Raw genomic sequence first — 25,254 nt, 5'->3', positions numbered from 1 at the left:
CTAGCATGTCAAGGAGAAGGCAAGGCTAGAACTCTTTTCCTGACATGCTAGTTTTCTATGTGCAGGTGATCATTTAGTGTACAGCAGCCTTCCCCAACCTGGTGCCCTCCAGATGTTTGGGACTATAATTTCCATCACCCCCATCATTGTCTATGCTGGCTGAGGCTGATGGGAGCTGTAGTTCAAACATCTGGAAGGCACCACATTGGGAAAAGCTGGTATAGTGGAAGATTTATTTATTTCAATTATTTTTATCTTGTTTCGATACAAATACTTCCAAGCCAGTTTACAGGCAAAATCAAAATGCAATACAATCACAATAAGGTAACATCAAAACATAACAGTACATCTTTCCCACTAGGGCAGTTGGTGTCAGTTGGCCGTGTGTGTGTGTGTGTGTGTGTGTGTGTGTGTGTGTTTGTGAAGGTGACAGCTGAGCTGGAACAAACTCTGATGTCCTATTTACTTCCATCCTTCTGTCATATTTAATCATATGAGCCTCCTTCCTGTGGTCTGAAGTAGTGCTGTGCCGAAAATTTCTTCCACATTTTTTTCGACCATTCTCATTCAATTTGATAGAAAAGAAATGGCTTTTGAAAAGAAATTCAAAGAAGGAGATATTTTGGAGAAATTCTCATGGGTTGGATTTGAGGTTCTTGTGCTTACCTTACTTATGAGGTGACTGAGGATGTGCATGAGTGTCCTGTCTGTCATTGTACAATAATCTCTGTAGCAGCCTGTAGCCTCCTCAGCTTCCCACACTTCAATTAAAGCCATCATGAGGCAATTCCTCCCGTGGGGTTTTTTCAGTTCAGGAAGTGCAGGTGGCCTGGGAGGCTGCAGAGCAATGGAAAGATGTGTAATAGAGACAGAAAACGCACACAGCACCCTAGGCCATCTTGCAGTGTTTAGGTAAGCTCAAAAATACCACCAAAATAAATTCAGAATTTTGCATCAAAAAAGTGGAAGCCTCAACACAGTTGATGCTGTTGCCATACAGAAGCAGTACAATAAACCAAAAACCCTTAGGAAGAAAGAAAGAAGCTGTGCTACAAACCCTGCCAACAGTGAGCCCTATCCATGAGAAACTGTTGGAGAATTTCTCCTTCTCTGGGAGAAATTTGGTGAAATAGTCCCGTTTCCCCCCACACACACACACACACATTTTTAGAGGTCTTGATGTAAGGAGGATGCCGAAGACATGTCTATACGATGCTGAAAGGTTTGTATTGGCAACAGTACCCAAGAACAATAGTTCTACGGGACGCTGAAAGAGTCAGGATACCAGAATAACAAGCAAACATTTATTATAAAGATTTGATTATTAAAAATGCATTAATAAAACATACAGGTCTCCATTGTCAGTAAATATACTCATGCTTTAACCAAAAAACTAAAATCACAAGTACATTGCCAGTGTCATCAGTTTGCACATACCAAGGTATCTGATTCTACTAAATCATAAATATCCTCCCAGATATACATTCAAATTTGCATTCGCCAGACATGTTTTGGTTAGTGGTCTTTTTAAAAAGCTTACATTTGTTGCGAGGAATGATAATGCTTAACATTTGTGCAGCACTTTGACTTGTGCAGAGTGGTTTGCATGCATTATCTAGTTCAGCGGTGCAGAACCAAAGGCCCAGGAGCCAAATCCAGCCCTCCTGGGATACCCAGATGGCCATGCCCCCTTCCCCTGGCCACACCCCTTCCCCCTAAAGATAAGAACATAAGAAGAGCCCTGCTGGATCAGATCAAGGGTCCATCTAGTTCCGCATTCTGTTCACACAGTCACCAACCAGCTGTTGACCAGGAACCCACATGCATGACATGAGCGCAACAACACCCTCTCACCCATGTTCCCCAGCAACTGGTGTACATAAGCTCACTGCCTCTGGTACTGGTGGTAGCACAAGCCTCTTTCCCAGGCGATCTCCCATCCGAATACTAACCAGGGCTGACCCTGCTTAGCTTCCAAGCAGATCAGTCTCTCCCTGCTGATTTCTGGACTTCAACAGCTGCTCATGTTGCATTTACCTCCCCAACCAAGTTGTAGAGATGGCCACCAATTTGGATGGCTTTGAAAGGGGGCTAGACACATTCATGGAGGGTAAGACTATCAATACTTACTAGTCATAGAGCTTTTCTACAGAAGTCTGTTAATCGACTGTTAATCTACTGTATCTAATTTTTGTCACAGAGTTGAGAACTGAGCACTACATGAAGAGCATTTCCTTTCCTGCTTTTCCACTACATAACCTCTAGGGGACACTGTGATGTAGTGCAAAAAAAAAAAGTGAATAAAGCACTTTTTTTGGTTTTACACATAAATATCTCATTTTCCCTGCTGTTTAAAACAAAAAACAAAACACCTCACCAGAACCACTCTTTAGATACAGAAGCGAAACTGGAAGGTGGCGACATCGTCTAAAAAACCCATACGCAACCATGACAAGGGAATGACAAGCACATGATGAATGCCTCATGTAGAAAAACCCTTAATGGCTATATGCTCCTTCCAGTATCAGAAGCAGTATGTCTATGTACACCAGTTACTAGAGAAGGTGAGCAGAAGCGTGTTCTTGCATTCTTGTCCTCCTTGTGGGTTTCCCACAGGCAGCTGGTTCACCACTGTCTGAACAGAAAGTTGGACAGCATGGCTCTTTTTTATGTTACTATGTTCTTAAATTTCGATTGGTCCAAGAAGAAGCCAATCTGTTTTCCATTGTTAGGGAAATAGCTCTGCTTACTTCTGAGCCCATCTGATATGCATGGGGATGGGAGGAGGCTAATACACTTCTAAATTTTTTAAAAAATATATTTTTACAGATGAGAACATAGTACTTGTATAGATTTACAAATACAGTTAAGTATACATAAACATATATTGGTGGCAGTGATATATAATTATGGTGCCTGGCGTTTTCCCAAGGTTGTTGCTGTTGATTCATACTGATTTTACAAAATGTTTGGTTTCGCAAGGCTAAAAAAATGGTCCTAGAAATTGCATGAGCTTTTAAATTCTCATGGGAGCCTGTGAGCTGTGCCTGCTTATTCCTACTGGCTGAGGAAAACATGGGAAAACAGCAGGACATGGAAAGGGGAGTAAGTGAAGGGCCGTTGCTCTGATATTGCAGTTAGTAACATCAGGGAGCTGTTCTGGTTTTTCAGCATTACGGTGGGCATGTGTCATTAGCCACTTGATAATGGAACCTCAGGCGGGTCATTATTTTTCAAGAGTTAGCAATAAATAGATTTTTGGGACAGCAATGCAGCAGGAATTGTTAGGTTGTTATATAATCCATTCTCCCAAAGCAGAATATATAAAATAACTAGTATATAAAACAGTCTTGTGACCTTTTGAAGAATTAGCTCATTTATTCTGACATAAACTTTCATGGACTATTTGTTTGTCTTTAAGGTGCCACAAAACTTGTTGTTTTTGCTGCAGCAGGCTAACATAGCTACCCCTCTGGAAGTAGTTAGAATATATAAAATAAAGAGCTCGGCAGCCAAAGTATAGTAATAACCTAGAACCAAACTGTGTAAAAGACCAAACATGTGTGTCCTTATCTTGCAGCATTGCTGGTTTAAATTTTCCCTTACCAGTTAAAATTGGCTCCATCCAATTAAAGAAATAAAGCTTTGGCTGCCGGATGTGCCAATTACACTGATTACATCTTGAAGCCCTGGTATTAATTCAAGAAAAATGAGTAGCGCTATTCAAAGCCTAAATAGACCATAGTCTGTCTGTCTTTCTAATTTTATCCTTTCTTTCCTTTCACACGAGGCAGTATATAAAAACAGTGAAGCATTAAAAACAGTAAAACCCCTAAAAAGCCATTTAAAACAGCAGACTATAACACCACACCTACAATCACTATTAAAAGCAGATAAGTGCCTTGATGAACTGTTTGCAGAAACACAGCAAGGAAGAATACTGTTATACTTCTTCCAAGAGGGCATTGCAGAACCTCCGACCACAACTGAAAAGGCCTGATCCTTCCAACTCCTTTTTGAATTAGTGATGAGCAAACCCCCCCCCCCCCAGCTTGATTCAGAATTGGCTTAACAATTATGAGCATCTTCAGAGAATACAAAAAAACCCATCTGGGGTGTGTGTCTCCTGAGGGTTCTAAATTGACTTAAGATGCTTAGCTGCAAGTGTATCATGTTGGCGTTGCTTCTGAGCATGGAGTAGTATCCAGCGTTAGTCTTATGTAGAGTAGACTCATTGAAATGAATGGAACTTAAGTTAGTTGTGACTAACTTAAGTCTCATTCCTTTCAATGGGTCTATTCTACGTAGGACTAACTTTGGATACTACCCATTACCAGCTAGGTAGGCAAATTTGTATTCCGATCCAGGTATTCATGAAGTTCAGCAGTATCCTTAGTTTGAAGATATCTAGAAGAAGGGATTCCGAGCAGGTCCTTAACAGAAGACCTTAATAGATAGGGAAGCTCATTCAACAAGAAGTGGTATCAATGACCTTTTAGGGCCAGTGCTTATACTGTCTCAAATGCTGGTGATGCTAGAACTCTTCTTTGCGGACATACATTGGACTGGCTGCTGATTGAGTAAATCATGCTAAGTAATTCACTAGTGAAATACTTAAAATAGTTGGGTTGGATCCAGAATCTGCCTTCCATGAGAGAAACGGATGTTCTGGAAGAGGAAGGGCTGTGCTCGGGTGTGGTTCTTCCACCCAGTTTTTAGGGTGGAAGAACCGCACCCACTCACACACATGCTATAACTCACCCCATTTACCAGGGTCTCCTAACTCTCTGTGTAGAATTTCAGGGGCTTGGAAGGGCTGCCATGGGTAGAAGGGACAGGAGGTTCACTTCCACCAGCACAGTTGATCCAGGGTAAACCTGGATCCAGTCCCCAATGCCCTCCTTGCTTTCTTGTTGATTTCCTCTACCTGATTTAGGGCATTTCTACATGAGGCTTTTAGCCTGCACCTTCACCAAGGCTTCTGCTGTCAGATCCTTCACAGGATTAAAATCGGCTCCTTTACATGAGTTTTTTTTCCAGTGGGGTTTCTTTCTCTGCCTTTCTATATGTTTCATTACACAACCACTAGGTGGCATTGTGGTATACCAGAATTTCACAATTACACAAAGGTTCTATAACACCACTGGGAAAAATTACTAGCTTTTCCCCATTAGGAAAAAAAAAACCCTGTAATAATGGTTGCATAGGACAAGAGAGGTCCTGGAGGAGGAGGATGTTGTGTAAAGGACCTGCAAACTACTGTGAGTGAGGAAACACCAGCGCATAATAAAAACCTCGTGTAGAAAGGCTCTTAGAGCACGACTGCATACATGTTTACTTAAAAGTAAATCCTTTGTTCAATGGGGCTTACTCCTTTGTCAATGTGTTAAGGATTGCAGACATAAGATTACAATCCTGTCCACATTGACCTTGAAATACATCCCATGGAAGTCAGTGAGACTTCTGAGTAGACGTACATAGGCTTGCACTGTTGAGCTACATTCCTATGCATGCTTACAAGCGCCACTGACCCCAGTGGTGCTTATTTCCAAGTAAACGTGCATAGGACTTTTTTTACTTGTTCAAAAAGAACAGGAGGAACAGAAAGGGAGGTGGGGTTACACTGTATGTAAAAAATACATATCTCTGTGCAGAAATACAGGAGGAGGAGCTTGGTAGCCCCATCGAGAGCATCTGGGTTGAAATAAATGGAGCAAAGAATAAAAGGAACCTGGCAGTCAGAGTCTACTACCGGCCACCCAATCAAGGAGAAGACAAGGATGAAACTTTTGAAAAGCAAATAGGTATCCCGGGAATCCCGGGAAGTACTAGTTCCCCTCTACTCAGCACTGGTTAGGCCTCATCTGGAGTACTGTGTCCAGTTCTGGGCACCACACTTGAAGAAGGATGCAGACAAACTGGAGAGGGTTCAGAGGAGGGCAACAAAGATGATCAGGGGACTGGAAACAAAGCCCTATGAGGAGAGACTGAAAGAACTGGGCATGTTTAGCCTTGAGAAGAGAAGACTGAGGAGAGATATGATACTGCTGTTCAAGTACTTGAAAGGATGTCGCAGAGATGAAGGCCAGGATCTCTTCTTGATCATCCCAGAGTGCAGGACACGGAATAATGGGCTCAAGTGACAGGAAACCAGATTCTGGCTGAACATCAGGAAACACTTCCTGACTGTTAGAGGAATATGACAATGGAACCAATTACCTGGGGAGGTGGTGGGCTCTCCCACACTGGAGGCGTTCAAGACGAGGCTGGACAGCCATCTGTCAGGGATGCTCTGACTTGGATTCCTGCATTGAGCAGGGGGTTGGACTCGATGGCCTTGTAGGCCCCTTCCAACCCTACTATTCTATGATTCTATGACTGAGCTGCATATCTCCTCCTCCCCCCGTTAGCCTCTCTTCACCCTGCAACATGGTGCAACAACCCCCGCTGCCTGGAAAGTGCTGGTGCCTGGGCCCTCCTCAAAAGCACCAGCTTCACTCACTTGACGGGTGTTTGGGCGAGCAGACCAGATCCACTCCCACACTCTAACGAGCACTGTCGTTGAGCCTCATTAAACTGTCAGCTCCTCTTTCCTATTTCCTTTCCTGTCACTGCCTATTCTTCCAGGGCGACTATGAAAAGGAGGTGCTTTCTCCCTTTTGTCAGCCTGTCCTGTTTTGATAGTGGGCAGGGAGATCTTAATAGGGCTGGATCTACACTTACCACCTTTTTTCGCTTCCAATGAGGTTTCACCGTCCGCCTTTCACACTACGCAGTACCCGCCTCGAATTGGAACCGGAATTTCCCACTTCTGTGCTCCCGCTTTCAATACCCTAATATCCCGGTATTTCCCCTTAATGTGCTCCAATTTTCCGCCTTCGCTACCGTATCCAGTCATAGTCCCCTCCCCTGCCTGTCCATATACGGCAGTGTTTGTATGTCCCTCCTGTCCAATCACAGCTCTCGACGGCCCCATGTCTTCTTCCGGCTACTGATCACATAGCTTCCTCAGCAGCCCCCGTTTCCTCAGCAACAAGCAAAGGACTGGATGTGTGCACGCTTGTCTGATCTCGGAAGCTAAGCGGGGTCAGCCCCGGTCAGTAGTTGGATGGGTGACCATCCATGCATCATGCCTCAATTAGAAAAAAAAACATTGCAGAGAAGCCCCGATTCTGCAAGGATAACGCCTTAATTAAAAAAAACATCCGGAGCAGGGGATAAGGGGGGGTAAAACTTAGTCTCATTTGAAGGGATACAACAACCCCCTGCTCAGTGCAGGAAGCCTGATTCCCAGGCGGTCGCCCATCCAACTGCTGACTGGAGCCGACCCCGCTTAGCATCCGAGATCAGACAAGCGCGCGCAGGAAAACAGCGATCAGACATGGGCTAGAGCTGTATCTTCAGCCTATCACGTGGCGGTGAAGGCAGCAAAAAAGGAATATTATGCTGCCTCTATCGCATCTGCAGAGTGCTGTCCCAGGAAGCTGTTCCAAGTGGTCCGGAGCCTGGTCGGTCCTGTGGCTCTGGAACCACTGGAGCATTCTAAGGCTTCCTGTGAGGCCTTGGCAAGGCACTTTGCAGATAAAATTGATCGGATTAGGTGTGTTACTCTGCACGCTGTGGAGACAGTTAGTGAGCAAGAAGTGGCCTGTGGCAAACCGGTTTTGTGGGATCGGTTCCAGCTTCTTCCTTCTGATGAAGTGGACAAGGTGCTTTCATCTGTAAGGCCGACCACCTGCTTACTTGATCCTTGCCCATCTTGGCTCATTATGGGCTGCAGAGAGAGACTGGGTGAGGGGATCAGGGCAGTGGTGAACGCCTCCCTTGAGGAAGGAGTGATGCCATCAGCCCTCAAGGAGGCAGTGATAAGACCGCTCTTAAAGAAGCCCTCCTTGGATCCCCAAGTTCTGAACAACTTTCGCCCAGTCTCAAATCTGCCATTTTGAGGCAAGGTGATTGAGCAGGTGGTGGTGATGCAGTTGAAGGCAGATTTGGAAGAAACCGATTATCTAGACCCATTTCAGTCGGGCTTCAGGCTTGGGCATGGGACAGAAATGGCCTTGGTTGCCTTATTGGATGATATGAGGAGGGCTCTGGATAGGGGTGAATGCTCCTTCCTTGTTCTCCTCGACCTCTCAGCGGCTTTTGATACCGTTGACCACAGTATCCTCCTGGACCGCCTGGAGGGGTTGGGCATTGGAGACACCATGTTGCGGTGGTTCCGGTCCATCCTCTCCAGCAGGTACCAGAGGGTAGCACTGGAAGAGGAGGTTTCGGACCCATGGCCACTCACTTGTGGGGTGCCACAGGGTTCCATCCTGTCCCCGATGCTATTTAACAACTATGTGAAGCTGCTGGGGGCTATCATCAGGAGGTTTGGGGTGCAGTGTCATCAGTATGCGGATGACACGCAGCTCTACCTCTCGTTCAAGTCTTCACCAAGGTTGGCCGTAGAATCCCTGTCCAAATGTCTGGAGACGGTGAGTGGCTGGATGGGGAGGAACAGGCTGAAGCTGAACCCTGACAAGACCGAGGTACTTTTGGTGGGAGACAAGAGGAGGCTGGGGGATCTTGACCTGGTGTTGAATGGGGTACGGCTACCCTTGAAAGACCAGGTCCTCAGCCTGGGGGTCATTTTGGACTCCCAGCTGTCCATGGAGGCTCAGGTGTCAGCTGTGAGCCGGACAGCGCTGTATCAACTCCATCTGATATGGCGGCTGCGCCCCTTCCTTCCCGACCATCTGCTCCCATCAGTAGTACATGCCCTGGTCTCCTCTCGTTTAGACTACTGTAATGCTTTCTACGTGGGGTTACACTTGAAGATGGTTTGGAAGCTGCAGCTGGTACAGAACGCGGTGGCTCGCCTGATTAAAGGCAGCCGCTGGCAAGATCACATCACTCCGGAGCTGAAGGAGTTGCACTGGTTACCAGTTGTTTTCCGGGCCAAATTCAAGGTGTTGATTTTGACCTTTAAAACCCTATATGGTTCCGGCTCAGCCTATCTTAAGGAGTGCCTCCAGCAACACCAGACAGGCTGCTTAACAAGATCAGCCTCGGATGGCCTTCTCTCTGTCCCATCAGCCAGGACAGCTAGACTGGTGGGGACGAGAGAGAGGGCCTTTTCTGTGGTGGCCCCCACTCTGTGGAACTCCCTCCCTAAGGAACTCCGTCATGCCCCCTCTTTAATGAGCTTCCGCCATGCATTAAAAACGTGGTTGTTCAGGCAGGCATTTGGGGTGGGTTAGGGTATTTTAGAAAATGTTTTTATTGTAGAACTTTATTGCTTTAAACTGTTTTATTATATGTTGTACATCGCCCAGAGTGGCTGGGTGACCAGCCAGATGGGCGATTAATAAATTTAATCAATAAAATAAATAAATAAATAAACCATATATTCTGGGAAAAGTCACAAAGAAGCCATGAATGCAACAGCATTCCCCGGTTTGTCTCCAGCAACTGGTGCTCAGAGATTTATTGCCCCTAAACATGGTGATTCCATTTAGCCTGCCATGGCTAATAGCCATTGAAAGACCCATCCTTCATGAATGTGTCTGATCTTTTTAAATGCCATCTAAGTTAGTGCCGTGCATAACAGCGTTCCGTGCACCTCGGTGTTCAGTCATGCCGGCCACATGACCACGGAAGCGTCTTCGGACAGCGCTGGCTCTTCGGCTTAGAAACGGGGATGAGCACCGCACCCTAGAGTCGGACACGACTGGTTGGGGACACCTTTACCTTTTTAAGTTAGTGCCCAACCCATTAACTTGTAGTAGTGAATTCTGGAAATTAATTACACATAGTCTGTTAATGGATAGAATCTTAGCAAGTTTGTGGGATTGGCTTGGGTTATAGACCAAATTAAAAGGGGGGATCATCTTATAAATTGTCTGAATAAAAAACTGGAAGAGAGGGACACAAAATTACAAGAACAATAAATTACTGTTACAGATAAGGTTACTTCTATTGAAAGGTCTTGAAGTAGCATTTATGGGAAAATGGAAGAATGTATTGGGAATATAGTAGTCCTGGAGAAAGTACAGTTGGATCATGCAACTACTCTTACGGAAATGAAAGCAGTTACATAGATTTGAAGACAGAATTAACAAAAAACAAAGCATAACATATGAATTAAGGGGAATGAATTTGAAATGTAGAGGCATTCCAGAGGGCTCAGAAGGGGGCAATTTAGTTATATACTTTGAAGAACATCTTTCAAAGTTTATTCAATTGTACAGAAGGGGTTGGATCCATATTTAAGTTGGATCAACTGTGCTGGTGGAAGTGACTTTCCTGGCCCCTCCTTCGCACAGCAGCCTCTCCAGCCCCCTGAAAACGCTACGCAGAGTCAGGACAGCCTGCTGAATGGGATGAGCTGGCAGGGGGGAGATCTACAAAATCGGGTGCAATGGAGCCCTTCCTTTCATGAACGGTCCCTTCCTCTTGCGGAAGGCAGATCCTGGATCCAACCCAATGTGTTCAGTGGGTATAGAGTCTGCTTTTAGAATTGGGTCTTTCCGTGTCACAAAATTGGGTTATTGAAGGGATGTCTTAGTAACTTTTATAAGACTTAAGAATTAAAGAGCCAGTTAATTACAGATACTGGGGCAGGCAAAATTGATTAACTTACAGATAAGATAATGTCAAAACTACATCATCTGCATATAAATGTATTTTATTACCAGTTTTTTTAAAAAAATTATTATCCTTTTAATTCTTTCATTTTCACATATTTTAAAATTGCCAAGAGTACCAGAGTGATAACAAAAAGCAAAGCAGAACCTTGGCAAGCACTTTTAGATAACTTTGTGGTAGATTCACCATGAATCTGTACTTTGGATGCCTTTGGATCAGTACAAATAGCTTGAATCCATGTTCTGAAAGGAGCACGAGAATCAAAATATTCTAAAGTTTTGAACAAAAACAGCCAGGCAACACCTAAATAACTTATCAGTCGCTACCCTCAGCTTTAACATTATGCTGTGACATGATATCATAGCAATTCTGTGAGCTGTTCATTCATTGGTCACTACATGTCAGATTCACAAGTGATTAAGGATGCAATCCTATGCATGTTTGGACAGAAAAAAAGTCCTACAACACTTTTTTCTGTCTAAATATGCATAGGACTGCACCCTAAATCAGAGAGACATCTCTACTTCCTCATTTTAGCATCACTTATTTCCAATAGTAGGTGCAAACAGATGAATATCCTGTTGCTGTGCCTGGGAATGTTCCACCAAGCAGCTGCATTAATTTATTTGCAGAGTCCCACTGAGAGGTTATGCCCTTCTCTCCAGCTGAGTGCTCATTCCTGATACGTGATGATGTGATAAATGTCAAGGGCAGATAGAATACCTGTTCTTAATAAGGCCAGACGCATCCTTCGTGGTAAAATCCACCCTGATGATACACGTAGCCAATCTTTACCCAGCTGCTTTGCACAAATGTCCCAAAGAAAAAAATATTTTGGTATTGTTGCTTTCATTGAGTTTTTAGTTGATTGTTGCTGCTTATCACAATGTTTTCTTTGCTTTGCACCATGCCTACTATGGGCTGTCTTGGGTGACCCAAAATAGTCAGAAAGGTGGGATAAACATGTTTTAATAACTAACATGATTATACTTTTTCAGACTTGGGCAGTGCCCTCCAACAACTGGGAAGGCCCACTGTATGAATAATTTTATCATTTAAAGCAGTTGAGGTGAGCCTCAAGTACTCTGAACTTTGGATATCATCCAGCAAGAGTTTAGTCACAACTAAGGGTGCAATCCTATACATGCCTAGACAGAAAAAAGTCCTACAACTCGCAGCATTCCTCAGCCACACATGGCTGGCTGGGGAATGCTGGGAGTTATAGGACTTTTTGCTGTCTAAGCATGCATAGGATTGCACCCTAAGCCACAAGCCATGCCTTAGTTGACAAATTAACTTAAATCCCCTTGATTTCAGAGGAGGAAAGGCCTAGTTATCACTGAAGTTATAAAGTGTCTCGACTACGCAGCTTCAGACTATGGGTGGGGGTTCGCATAACACAGTGCCCCTCCATACCAAATAATGCCTTCCATGTAGAAAACTAGATGTCAGGGCAAAGACTTCAGCCTAGCCTTCTGCCTGACATGCTAGTTGTCTGTGTGCGAGGAGTTTTTGTGAATGGAGGTGGAGGAGCATGTCAGTTAAAAGGGTTTTACCCTAGCCTAGACATCTGTCTGATATGCTTTTTTTCTAAATGGAGGGAATTTTTTTGTACGGAAGAGTATTCAGTCATGTGAACTCCACCTGCAGTTATATGCATATAAGAAGAGCCATGCTGGATCAGACCAAGGTCCATCTAGTCCAGCATTCTTTTCACACACTGGCCAACCAGCTGTTGACCAGGAACCCACAAGCAGGGCATGAGCGCAACACCACCCTCCCATCCATGTTCCCCAGCAACTGGTGTACGAAGACATGCTGCCTCTGATACTGGAGTGATACAGCCCAGACACAGTGTCAGCACTGTCAGGAATGAATCTGAGCATGTGAAGATGGCTAGGAGCTCAGATTCAGAATGGGAACAGCCAGAACAGGGGGAGGCTCCCTCCCTAGTGAGCTCAGATATGGCAAGGCCTTCTTCTCAAGACCTTGGCACACAGATGGCTCAGCCTGGAGGGGTCCCCCTTTCCTCCTCCATGAGAACCCAGGTCTTGGGGGAGGAGGAGAGTGAGGGGCGTGACTTGAGGGACACCAGGGTCTGTTGCAGAACAACGTGGGAGAAGTTAGAGGTGGAACTCAGGCGCTCCTCCAGGCTGGCTATGCATGATAGCCTACATAGGAGGGAGCAACTGTAAGGGAGCTAGTCTGGCCAGGAAGCTCTTGTTCAAACTGCCGGCAACTTCTCTTAACTTCCACTTGGGCTCCTCGGTATTCTCGGTATTCTCGTAATTGTGTGGAGTAGCTGTTTCCTTTGTCGCCTGAGAGTTTCCTAGAATTTGCATTTGTAAGGAACCTGGTCGTTAACTAATACAGTAGTGAGCCTGAAGCCTGGTATCTTGGAGAATGTTGATTGCGAAGGAGGAGGACAAAGGAACATGACAAGCACCTCATTGAAAACTAGACCTCAGGTGGGCCAAACCTTTGGTCAATTGTGCCCATTAGGATTACATTGGTTGTCTGAAGAATACATCATCTGCACCTACTATGGGTTGAGTTTGAACATACGTCAAAAACATATGGTTACAGAGTCCTTGATGGGCTGTACAACTTCAGAATTCAGTGAAACAATTTCACATTCAAATGCTTCACCATGTAAACAAGAGCAAAACACCTCCCTAGACAAAGAAAGCTCATGGAGCATGCTAGGCTGAAACCATTCTTCATAACATGCTAGTTTTCCACAGACAGGAGCTTCTTTCATGTGACGGAACATTCAATCATATGACCTCCCGCCTGCAATCTGAACGGGTACAGTCCAACAACAACTGTACCATGTGCTGCTTGTTCACATTTGCATACCAGCGCTGATGGGTAGATGACCTTTTGTTTTCTTAATCATGTCTTTTCCTTTTTTTGATTTTGATTTTTGCATCATCTGCCAACTAAGAATGTATACTATTTCCCACACACAGACACAGGCACACACATACTTGCAATATTATTAATTCTTTCTGCTAAATCCATCACATAAATCTGGGCTGGAGTGAAATTTACAAGCTGGAGTGAAAAGGCGAAACTTGGGGAAAGCATCTCTATCTTTGTTTTAACAAGCCTCAGTTAGCAGTGAGTATTTCAGCAGGAATTTTGACGTTGAATACTCCCTCCATAAATGTCAACACCTGGGATGTGAAGAGCTTATAATGGCAGTCAGAGCAGAACTTGTAACTGGACCATCCATGATTAATTTGCAGAAGGTTGCCAGAAGGTGGATCTTTTAAAAATATTTCTTGCAGTTGGATTCTTCGAAACAAGGAAAAGGGATTTGTTATAGACACTGCCATGGAGCATGAGCTCTTTTCTTGGAGATGCATCAGCAATTTCATAATTTGGACTAGAAACCTTGGGACCAACTTACTTGATGCGTTCAATGCACAAAGATGCTATTTGCTGTGGGACAGGTGCTGCTGTTGGTGCCAATAACCCCTCCCTCCCACAGTGCCATGGTCCCAATCATAATCCTCCTCCCACACATCAGCTGTTTAATAAAACCCCACACACATTAAATGTGATCACACATGGAGGGCACAATCCTATTGGGATAGGCAGCTGCCTCCGAACTCGGAGGTGGCTGCTTATCCAATGCAGGGCAGGAGAAGTGTTGAGGGGATCATCCCCTCCACACTTCCTCCGCCCTGCATTTGCGGCTAGACAGCCAATTTCGGCTGTTTAGCCATGCAAAGGCAGAGCAGGGGAAGCGGCTGCTGGACGACACATAGTGTCGTACTGGCATTTCCGCCTGGAACGCCCCATTTTCACTGCTCCACGCTCCTCTTCTGAGCGCGGAGCGTGGGGCTGTTCCAAGCTGCCTGCAAGGCAGCGCAGGAGTGGGGGAAGGTTGGTTCTCAGAGAACCGGCCTCAGGGCATGGGCTCTGGGGTCGGTTCCCAGAAACGGACATATCCTATGGCCATCTAGCCACTGACTAGCAGCCATAGGATTGCTCCCTTAATGTATCTTGTAATTTGGCCCTGGGCATCTGAACCTTGAACATAGCTGAGTGGGCTATTCTGGACTGTAAGTGCTTAGGCCTCAAAGCCCTCTTCAGGTACAAAAGCGAACTGCAGGATGCCACATTGGCCCCTGTGATTAGTAGGCAGCACAAAGCATCTGGATTGGCTGGCTTTCTGCCTTAATCTTGGACCCACCCTTTACCCCAATATGTACTATGGGGCTCACTTTTTCATTGTCCCTCTTCCTCTTCACCTGCTCTTAAGAAAAATAAAATGAATTGAAGAGGAAGTGATGGTAAAGACACAGGTGTGACCTGCTTTAGGAAGGGATGCAATCTTCTTGTGGGTCACATCCTTCCAGTGGAAGGCCAGTTATTTCAGCAAGGCTCTGTGGAACATTGCAATAAAAATTGTAGCATCCAGGCAGGAACTTGATGCTATTTTGTCAACAACAATAAAAGGCATCTCTTACGAGAAGCTCTTAAAAGAACTGATGCCTGTCAGGAGAATGGATGAGATGAGATGGGTGAGATGAGATCCCTTTGTGGGACATGAGTCCTTTTTTCTTCAAAGCAGAGGGGTTGATGAAACAAGGCTGAATTACTTGTCCAGATCCAGAGAGAAAGGCCCTAAGTGTACTTTCCATTGTCTGCCTGTTGACAGATACTTTTAAGCACTGTGAAAAATCGTGAACAAATATCAACAACAGAAAACCCCACCTGAGACAGGCTGACAAAGACTGGGGTCCCTTTTAAAGCTGCAATGAGTGAAGCTTTCAGAAGTCTATATAAATGAAGCACAATTTGTCTGGTGTCAGTTTCTGGTTTAAAGCCCTTGGTGTATCCTGCTTGTTCATGTGGGATTTCTCAGGAGGAACTGGAGAGGCTGAACAGAGGATTTTCCCATGCCAAAGCTGTCTTGCAGTGCTTGGGGTCCCAAAGGCTTCTCTTTTTTGCATTCATTGCTGCCATTTCGTCTCCTTTTAAAAAATAAAGCAACAACAAAAACCCAACAACAAAAACATTACTCAGTCACTGAACATACTAATGGCTTGCTTACCAGTTCCATATGCTTCTTGTGTTGCTTTCTGAGGTGCATTTGGGAGGGGACTATTAATTTTACTCCTCCCTTGAATGTAGGCCACAAGCACATAAATGCTGAAATTGTGGACTTGCCTCTCAAAATACTAGTTTTGTATGTCCAAACCAGCAGTCTGCAAACTCTCTAGTTTTGGAGAACACCTGCTATATCGATGTGTCTACCAGGAAGCCCCTGAGATCCTGCCACAGAATCCATTGCAGAGGATGCTGGGTCATAGGAACATAGGAAGCTGCCTTATACTGAGCCAGACCATTGGTCCATCGAGATCACCGCGTGTCAGCGGCTCTCCAGGGTTTCAGAGAGGAGTTTTTCCCAGTCCTACCTGGAGATGCCGGGGGTTGAACCTGGGATCTTCTGCTTACAAATCACGTGCTCTACCACTGAGCCTTTTCCTAAGGTTTTTCCCTTCATGTTGTAATGCCAATACTCTGTTCATATAGGGCACTAGCCGGGTCTGTTGGACCTCTCCGTTAACCCAGTTAACACGGCTGGCTGGGGAATGCTAGGAGTTGTAGGACTTTTTTTCTGTCTAAACACACACAGGATTGCGCCCTAAAAGCTGCACATCTTTCCTCAGCAGGTCTTGCACTACCACCAGGTTCCACCTTGACTATTCTGGGTCTTCTTTTTCACTGTACAGGTATGGGATGAATTGCCTCATTCAGTTTGAGGACTTTGCGAACGCCAACGCATTCCGACTTCTCAACAAATACCGCAGCAGATATTGCACATTCAATGACGACATTCAGGGTAAGAGATGCAAATGTTCATTGATGAGACAGCAGGTACTACACTGTGTGAAGTTTTGCATAAAGCTTCTCTCTGTTGACTATGCCAGCCACACTTACCACATAAGTTCTTAGGGGCTTCCTTAGCAAGGAAATTGGTCACGGGCTGGCCACAGTTCCCACAATGCTTGTTAGACTGGATGTGCTGAATTAGCTCATTCTAACCTCGAGAAAGAACTTGTAGAGCTATTTGGTTGCTTGCAGGAGATGGCACCCATTTGCGAAAACCTAGCAGTAGAAAAATCAAATTTTCTGCTTGGCCAGCAATAGTGTGGAAGGGCGCTGGGGTGCCATGGAGCTACCATAGCTCAGGCTTCTCTGGGTTATGCTCAGATTTTTGTGATGCCTTGTTGGCCTCTCCCTCCTAAGTACTGAAAAGTGCTCTCTTGGCAGATTGCACATATACTAATGAAGTGCTTTTGAGCCTCTCTCCCACTGTTGGGGTGCACATATGACAAAGATGCAGATTTAAATGTGCTTCTGTCGGGTTTTTTAATCATCGGATGGCCATGCAGGAACATGAATTTACAGTCACATCAGAACCTTTTTTGTGTCACCTGTGAACATTTGCATTCTGGATTTCCCCCCCCCCACATTTTAACATTTCCTTCCTGCACAGGAAGCCTTTTCACTGGTGCAGATTCCCTTTGCCATCCCATTCTCTGTTCTCCAATGAAATTGGCAAGATCAAGTGGAAAGCCTTGTCAGTTTCATTGATGGGGGAGACTTCATTTGCTGCTGCTCTTCCAAGCTGGGAGTTTTTATTTTTGTTTTTTCTTTCAAAAGGGCATATATGTGCACTAGCAGTGGACAGACTTTCAAGAAACTGTCAAGCCATTAGTGAAACTGTTGAGGCTTTCTCTGACCTTCCCAGTTTCACTGGATAGTGGGGGAAGGAAATGGAAGTGGGTGAGCTAGAAGGATACCTATAGAATTATAACATAGTCATAGGGCAGTAGGAGCCTCTACAGTGGGGAGATGGCAGCATATCTTGTCCCACACTAGCTCAAGGCAGCAGTTAAAGCAGGAAAAGCATAATTTATTAACCATGTTGCATTAACTGAAGTGTGGGAAGGTTCCCAAGAGACAATTAAAGCATTGATTCTGGCTTTTCTCTTCCTTTTCCAAAGAGACAAGGCTGCAAACATACATGCTTGAGAATAAGTCCCATTGAAATTAAAGTGACTTACTTACAAGTAAACATGGTGAGGGCTGGGCTGTTCGCCAGTCTTAACTCTCCTTCATTAATTAAAGAAAGCTTTGTTTGAAGAAGAAACTTTCAAGTTCATGGAAGGCAGAGAGACCAGTTTACAAAAGAATCTCTTTAGCAGTCTGTGGCAAGATCTATTTTAATTTTTTTTAAGAGTGGCCATTTGGGATTAAACAAACATTGATTAGCCAACAGTTTATGCAAAGCAGCTGTGGACTCTTTTAAGATTTCTTTTCTTTTTTTTTTGCTTTGAAATAAGCAAACTCTAATTGTGGTGATAAATAATTATTCTGCAGCCAAGGCACATTACGTTTGGCGTGTATTGAATAATTGAAGAGCGGGATAATAATTTGCAGACATAATGGAGGATTAGAAACACATTTTAAGGGAGAAAACGTATTATGGGCCCTTGTCATTGTACCAAAGTATTTCAGTCTTCCCATCCTATTTGTAATTGGAATATAGGATTATGAGTAACGGCACACCCTGTCTCGCAGGAATATGAGCTTCTTAAAACCACATCACAGAGCAGGCTGAGTCATAGCATCTTCTATTCTTCACCCCCCCCCCCTTCAGTCTTTGTGAGAACGTGTTTCAAAACCCCAGGGTCGCTTTGGCTAGCGCGCCCTTCATCGTATAGGCTGCTGGCTGTTCTTCTGTTGAGGATGAAGGATTAATCCTTAGCTCCCTCTAGAGGACAGAGCAGTGCAGAACAGTTTTGAGAAGATGAGAATTTTTAGAGAGACCTTTTTTAATTGCTTAAACATTATCAAGAACAGTTTTAAGAACATAAGACTGGATTCTGATATAATGAACGTCTTAAGCATTTGTACAAAGCTGCAAAGTTCATGTATAGTGCATAACTGGAAGCCTTCCAAGCAACCTTCTAAACAGCAGTGGATTGATAATACTTGGGAGACCGTGATTATGTCCAGACCTACTCAGCAAGCTCAACAAGCAAGGAATCCTAATTCTTAAAAAGATGTAATGCCGGCATGTGGAAGCTTCTGCTCATTTTCCAATAAAATACAAATGCATTTTTTTTCCTGACTAGGATTTGGCTGCGTGACTTACACATCCAAATTCTTTCAATAGGTAGCGAACTTCTCCTTAGGCTGTTTTATTCTAATTCTCCCACAAGCTCACCTATAATATAGTAAAGAATGTAATCAGTGAGTTTCTTTTCCCACTTAATTTGTGATCTTCTTGCTTTGTTGTGTGTGTTCCTCCTTTTTGTTCCCCATATGTTTAAATGTTTCAGAATACAATTCCCCGCATAGGTGGGAATTGGTGTACCTGCCCCGCATGCTTGAGGCAGGCACACCATCATGTCTACTTTGGCTCGTATGTGCAGCAGTTCCTCATAAGGCAGAGCATGCTTCCCAGGGCTTCACATGGAGCTTTTATCCTGCTACTGAGATTGGTTGCTCATGGAAGTTTGTGCGTCCTTTAGATGATGTCGTCAACCTACAGGGCATCTCCCGCACTAAATGACCATTATTCCATTTTTTTAAAGATCGGGGCGAATGAGCTATCAAATTGCTGTGCTTGAGTTCTGCTTGAGTTCCCTCGGTGAAAAGAGAAAAACCTGCAATAAGAGAAGCTAGACCACAGTGCCATCTAGCGGCTGTATAATAAAACATATCAAAGACTACAATAAGGGGAGAAAGGAGGGAGAAAAGGTCAGGAGGAGGAAGCGTGTGTTAATGGGAGTCCATCATGATCCTGCATTTAAAATGGAAGCAAAAAGCCCTGTTTTAAATGTGGGATTTTAGGCTGGTGTAGAGATGCTCCCAGTGACTTTCCTGCTTTCCACTTGGACTATTTTGGGCCTGTCAGTGGAAATTCCTTTTTGGTCAAGATGAAGCATGCAGAGAAGTGACCCATGTTTTCTTGAGGTGTACATGTTTCCCTTGATGAAATGCTCCACCCCGGAGTGTCAGACTGTTGGAGAAAAGCACCAGTCAGAGATCTATTTGCATGAAGATTCAGTTTTTCCTGTCCCCTTCCCTCCCCCAAACAGATGGCCATCGCTGTTACTAGATATTGGGCTGGTGGCATAGGGGTGCAAGCCAAGGATCCTGGATGTGGCCTTTTGGAAACTGCGCAGGGAGCAACTTCTGTGTAAATCCACCCTAGGCAGAAATCCGAAGCTTTTTTAGTTGGAAGTGGCCAACTTTGCCGATGATACCAAATTATTTATGGTGGTTAAAACAAAAAGGGATTGTGTGGCGCTCCAAAAGTATCTCTCCAAACCAGGAGAATGGGCTGCCAAAAGGCAAAGGCAGTTCGGTGTAAGCAATTGTAAAGTGATGCACGTTGGGGCAAAAAAATCCCAACTTCAAGTATAACCTGATGGGATCTGAGCTAGCGGTGACCGACCAAGAAAGAGATCTTGGGGTTGTGCTGGACAGCTCAATGAAAATGTGGGCTGCTGTAAAAAAAACAAAAAAAAACAAAAAGGCAAACTCCATGTTAGGCATAATTAGAAAAGGAATTGAGAATAAAACTGCCAATATCATACTGCCTTTATACAAATCTATGGTGCGACCACGCGTAGAATACTGTGTACAGTTCTGGTCATTACCCATAAAAAAGGATATTGTAGATCTGGAAAAAGTGCAGAAAAGGGCAACTGGATCAAGGGGCTGGAACATCTCCCCTATGAGGGACGTTACAGCAGCTGGGATTGTTTAGCTTGGAAAAAAGGAGGGTAAGGGGAGACATGATGGAGGTGTATAAAATTATGCATGGTGTGGATAATGTGGATAGGGAGACATTTCTCTCCCTCTCTCATAATACTAGAACCCAGGATCATCCCATGAAGCTGATTGGTGGGAGATCCAGGACAGATAAAAGGAAGGACTTTTTCATACAGCGCATACTTAAACTATGGAATTCCCTACCACAACATGTAGTGATGGCCACCAATTTGGATGGCTTTAAAAGGGGGTTAGATAAATTTCTGGAGGAGAAGGCTATCAATGGCTACTAGTCCTGATGGCTATGTGCTACCTCCAGTATCAGAGGCGGTATGCCTATGTACACCAGTTTGCTGGGGAACATGGGTGGGTTGTGTGTGCTGGTACACTTCTGTCCTGTTTGTGGGTTCCCAGTTGAGAGCTAGTTGGCCACAGTGTGAACAGAGTGCTGGAGTAGATGGACCCTTGGTCTGATCCAGTATGGCTCTTCTTATGTCCTTAGGTTCTTATGTTCGAAGTTACACTGAAAAGGTGGAACTTGCTTCTGAGGTTCTAAGTAAACATGTTTAGAATCCGAGTGTTAGGGAGAACAATGCAATCTGTTCGTAAGCAATCCACTGGATCTGTCTTCTGTTTCCCTAATAACTGCATCCAATATACAAGAGACTGGACAGGCTTTACTTTCAATACCTTGTAGTTTCTGAACATAACTGGCTAAAAAGTTAAGGTTGATAAAAGCAAAGCAGCAGCATTCAACTGGATGCATCTCAGTGAACATCCTTAGCCAGGATACCATCTCTCCGTATACAGACTGAGTGTACGACATAACATTTGTGGAGCCATGAGAAGCACTCTCACCACATTGTGTTGCCCTGAAATCTAATAAAGTTTTAAGTAAATGAATAAATTCAGTACAATGTGTACAAATGTATCTTTTTCTCTTCTAGGGCAAGCTGTGCTGGGGAAAACAGTTCTGCATGGTTCAGTTTGAACAAGGGGGAAGGTTGAACAGCTAGCATAGAAGCCCTGCTGGATCAGACCAAAGGCCTGCCAAGTACAGCACCCAGTTTTTCACAGTGGCCATCCAGATGGCTTTGATAGCCTTATCCTCCATTAAGGGCGCAATCCTATGCATGTTTAGACAGAAAAAAAGTCCTACAACTCCTAGCATGCCGCAGCCAGCCCTCATAGGATTGCACCTAAATATGCATAGGATTGCACCTTAATTTGTTTAATCCACTACTAAAGCTATTTAAGGGTGCAATCCTATGGCTGCTAGACCGGGTCTAGACAGCCATAGGATTTTTTGTTTTCTGGGAGCCGACCTCAGAGCCAGTGCTCCAATGTCAGTTCCCAGAAAACTTACTCCCCACCCCCTCCCCTTGTAGGCGGTATGGTTCATCCCTGGCACAGGGCAGGGACCTTGTAAGAGCAGCGTGGAGTGGCCAAAAAGGGGGCACTCCTGGGGGTGAGGTGGGGAGGGGAAACTTCCTATGCGCTGTCTGGCCTCCACAGCCCCGTTCCGAGGCGCCCCAGCTTGACAGCCAAAATTGGCCCTCTAGCTGCAAATGCAGGACAGCTGGAGCGTGGGGGAGACAATCCCCTGAGTGACCCGCGTGCCCTGCATTGGATAGTCGGTCACCTCCAAGTTCGGAAGCAGCCGACTATCCCCATAGGATTGCGCCCTAAGGTGATTGCCATCACTACACCCTGAGGAAACCTTATGATTTCACTATGCACTGTGTAAAGAAGAACTGCCTTTTGTCCATCCTGGTTTTCCCACCACTCAGCTTCATTGGATGGCCCCGGGTTCTAGTATTATGAGAGAAAGGGGGAAAAAACCCTTCCATTTCTCCACATCATTTATAATGTTATAAACCTCTAGCATGTTCCCTCTCCAGCTTACTTGCTTTTTTTCTAAACTAAATTGCCCCAAATGTTGTAACCCAGGGGTGGGGAACCTCAGACCCGGGAGCCAACTCTGCCCCCCTGGGGTTCCTCAGATGGGCATGCCCCACCCCCTTTCCCCCAGCCTCCAATCATTTGCTGGTTTCCCAGCTTTTGTGCAGTTTTTCCCCATCCTAAAAGGTTGAAATGCCTCTCCTAAGGCCTAGTTACAGGCAGTGAGAGCTCTAAGCTACAGTATGCTGGTATTTTTTGCATTTTGGCCCACCCCTTTTGCCTTAGTTGACGCACCTTTGCCCCCCCCCCCTCCACTGGAATGCAGCCCCCAAGAGCTTTCCCAAAATTGGGCTGAAAGAGATTCCTCACCGCCTTCTCGAACCTTTCTTCATAGGAGAGTTGCTCCTGTTCTTAAAAATGTTTGCATTAAAATAAAATAAAAAGATTAATGGCGAACATATACAGGAACATGTAAAGGAACAAATATACCTGCTTTTGGAAAAATGTGTAGTTCACCTGCAGCATAGGGGAGAAGCAAGATTGACAGCTGAACTAGCATTCATTTTGCTGGGATGTCTGTTGTGCAAATTGCAATGCTGAGCTCACACTGTGGGCAAGAAAACTGCTGTCCTTGCGTGTTAAATCCTGTGTCCGTTTTTGCCGTTTGATGTAAGGTTTCCTAATGTTTAAAGGGGGAGCAGTAGCACCGGCTGGTTTTTTTGAGCTCCTGTTATGTTGTTTAGGAGCATGGGCTGATCCAAGCTAGGCTTGAAATCTCTCCTTCCCTGAACTATTCATTACAGATTTCTCTGTGGCTGATTGAGACAGGCGTGAAAGAAAAAAGAAAATGAAGGAAAAATCTGTGCTCATTTAAAAACCCAGCTGGATAAATGTATCCTAAAATGTAATCTGAAAAGCTGTGCGTTTTCATAAATATTCAGCACTGATTGCCGTATAAATAACCTATTCAATGCACAAGGTGCCTTGCAACGTATAGGAACGCACAGACATTGTAGCATCTTTGTTGAAGATATACGGTTGGAAGACTGATAGCAAGTGCCAACCTTATGATCGCAGGAAGCAAATTAAGATCTTTTTCTAAACTATTGCTGCGAAAACTCGGAAGTACCAAGTCAGTTCTGATCAAGCTGATGGGAGTTTGCCTATCATTAGCCCTGTTGCAAATGTGTTTATTATTGTTCTTTCTTTCTGATTTTTATACCTCTCAGGCAAGTGCTCACAGACAAGTGCGGGGGAGGGAGGCCGGTGGCTGGAGGGCATCTTCACATGGGGCTTTTATCCTTCAATTGAGATTGGGTCCTTTACATTACATCCCAGAAGTTAGTGGGTCCTTTACATGACGTCGTCAACCTGCACGGCGTCTCCCACACTAAATGACCTTTATCCCATTTTTTAAAAGATGGGTGATAATGAGCTATTCCATTACAGCGTGTTGAGTTGCCTCATGAAAAGAGAAAGTCACACAAAAAGAGGAGCTAGACCACAGTGCCATCTAGGGGCTGTATAATGAAACATATAGAACATGCAGATAAGGGCGGGGGATGGAAGCGCATGTAAAGGGAACCCGTCATGATCCTGCATTTAAAACAGAAGCAGAAAACCCCGGTAAAGTTGCAGGAATTTAGGCTGGTGTAGAAATGCTTGTAGGAGCACCACCAGGTGGCAGCAGGGGGGGCGGGCAAGCAATGTTTCAGCTCTGACAGGCCCTGCTGGGGTGTAAAGCCCCAGCAAATGCCCCTCTAGTTCTGGTGCTGGTGCCAAGTCTGTTCACATGGGAACCTTTGTCTGTATTATTATCTCTCTATTCCCTGGAACCAACCAACCCAGCAACTGTGCGTGTCTCTGGGTGTGTGTTTTTACAGGGACTGCTTCCGTTGCAGTAGCTGGAATCTTTGCAGCCTTAAGGATCACGAAGAACAAGCTTTCTGACCATAAGTTTGTCTTCCAAGGAGCTGGAGAGGTAGGATTCGTGTTGCTTTGGGGGAAGGCCAAAGAAAATCACCATGTTCAGTGTTTTCCGTAGATAGATAGATAGATAGATAGATAGATAGATAGATAGATAGATGAATTTGCTCTAAGACTTGGGAGCAGAGATAGTTCTGAGCTGCTGTCCCTGCAGGCCAGCCTTGCAGAAAGAGATTACACAGCTCTGAGGGAAATGGCCCAGAATGACCCCTGTGTTTATAAGTTGGGAAATGAGCTTTTAGTTGTGCCAAATCCCTAAAGAGCCCAGGACCCTGCAGTGTTCTGTAGAGAATGAGAACCGATCAATGGCTTCCCATTGGCTTTTTTCACTAGCTTCTGTTTTGCCTAGCCACTGAAATACACAGGGCCTCAGTTCTGTGTGGATATTTTTTTATGGCTATTGAATCTGGGCGGTGGTTTTCATAAGGAAATGCAATAATGCTAGAAACCTGGATAGGGACAGTGTGACATCTCTCGGGTTCCCCTACGAAGCCCTGGCCCTTACCCAGTCACTGGATGAGTCATTCAGCGGGTCCAGTGAGCCCAGACTTTTCCTAATACTCCCCAAGATAACCCACTGCCATCACCACCTAGCAGAGAGCACGAGGACTCTCTCCTCTCCCTCCTTGGTTCAAAGTCAGCACGGGGGGTGAGATATGCCAGCTGTAGAATCCACACAGACAAGAACACAGGTAGTTAAACATTTATTTACAGAACACGGCAACATCCGGAACAAGTTGTCAACTGATAAATATTGATAACTGATAAATCTTTACAACTGATAAATCTTTACGTAGCCTATCATGGCTGACTTTGGAGAAAAGAAAAAAAAGCGCGTACGCAAATGGCGGCGCCCATGGGCGCCGCCATTTGCGTACGCACTTTTTTTTTCTCTCCAAAGTCAGCCATGATAGGCTACGTAAA

General features: G+C 44.8%; 1 protein-coding gene across 3 annotated transcripts in view; it reads left to right on the top strand.

The window, feature by feature from the left end:
- The window catches only part of ME3 (malic enzyme 3), a 150,710-nt gene that overhangs the window by 115,019 nt on the left and 10,437 nt on the right, over nucleotides 1–25,254 (top strand). For all 3 annotated transcript variants that reach the window (XM_084842543.1, XM_084842546.1, XM_084842545.1), the window contains 2 exons: nucleotides 16,383–16,492; nucleotides 24,228–24,325. In XM_084842543.1, the coding sequence (XP_084698669.1) occupies nucleotides 16,383–16,492; nucleotides 24,228–24,325 (208 nt within the window). The remainder of the gene's footprint in view (nucleotides 1–16,382; nucleotides 16,493–24,227; nucleotides 24,326–25,254) is intronic.

This window comes from Heloderma suspectum, chromosome 3 (genome assembly GCF_057233095.1).
Source record: "Heloderma suspectum isolate Gila_16-S chromosome 3, 16-S_ref, whole genome shotgun sequence".
Taxonomy (NCBI): Eukaryota; Metazoa; Chordata; class Lepidosauria; order Squamata; family Helodermatidae; genus Heloderma; species Heloderma suspectum.
This window is presented reverse-complemented; position numbering and strand designations above follow the sequence as displayed.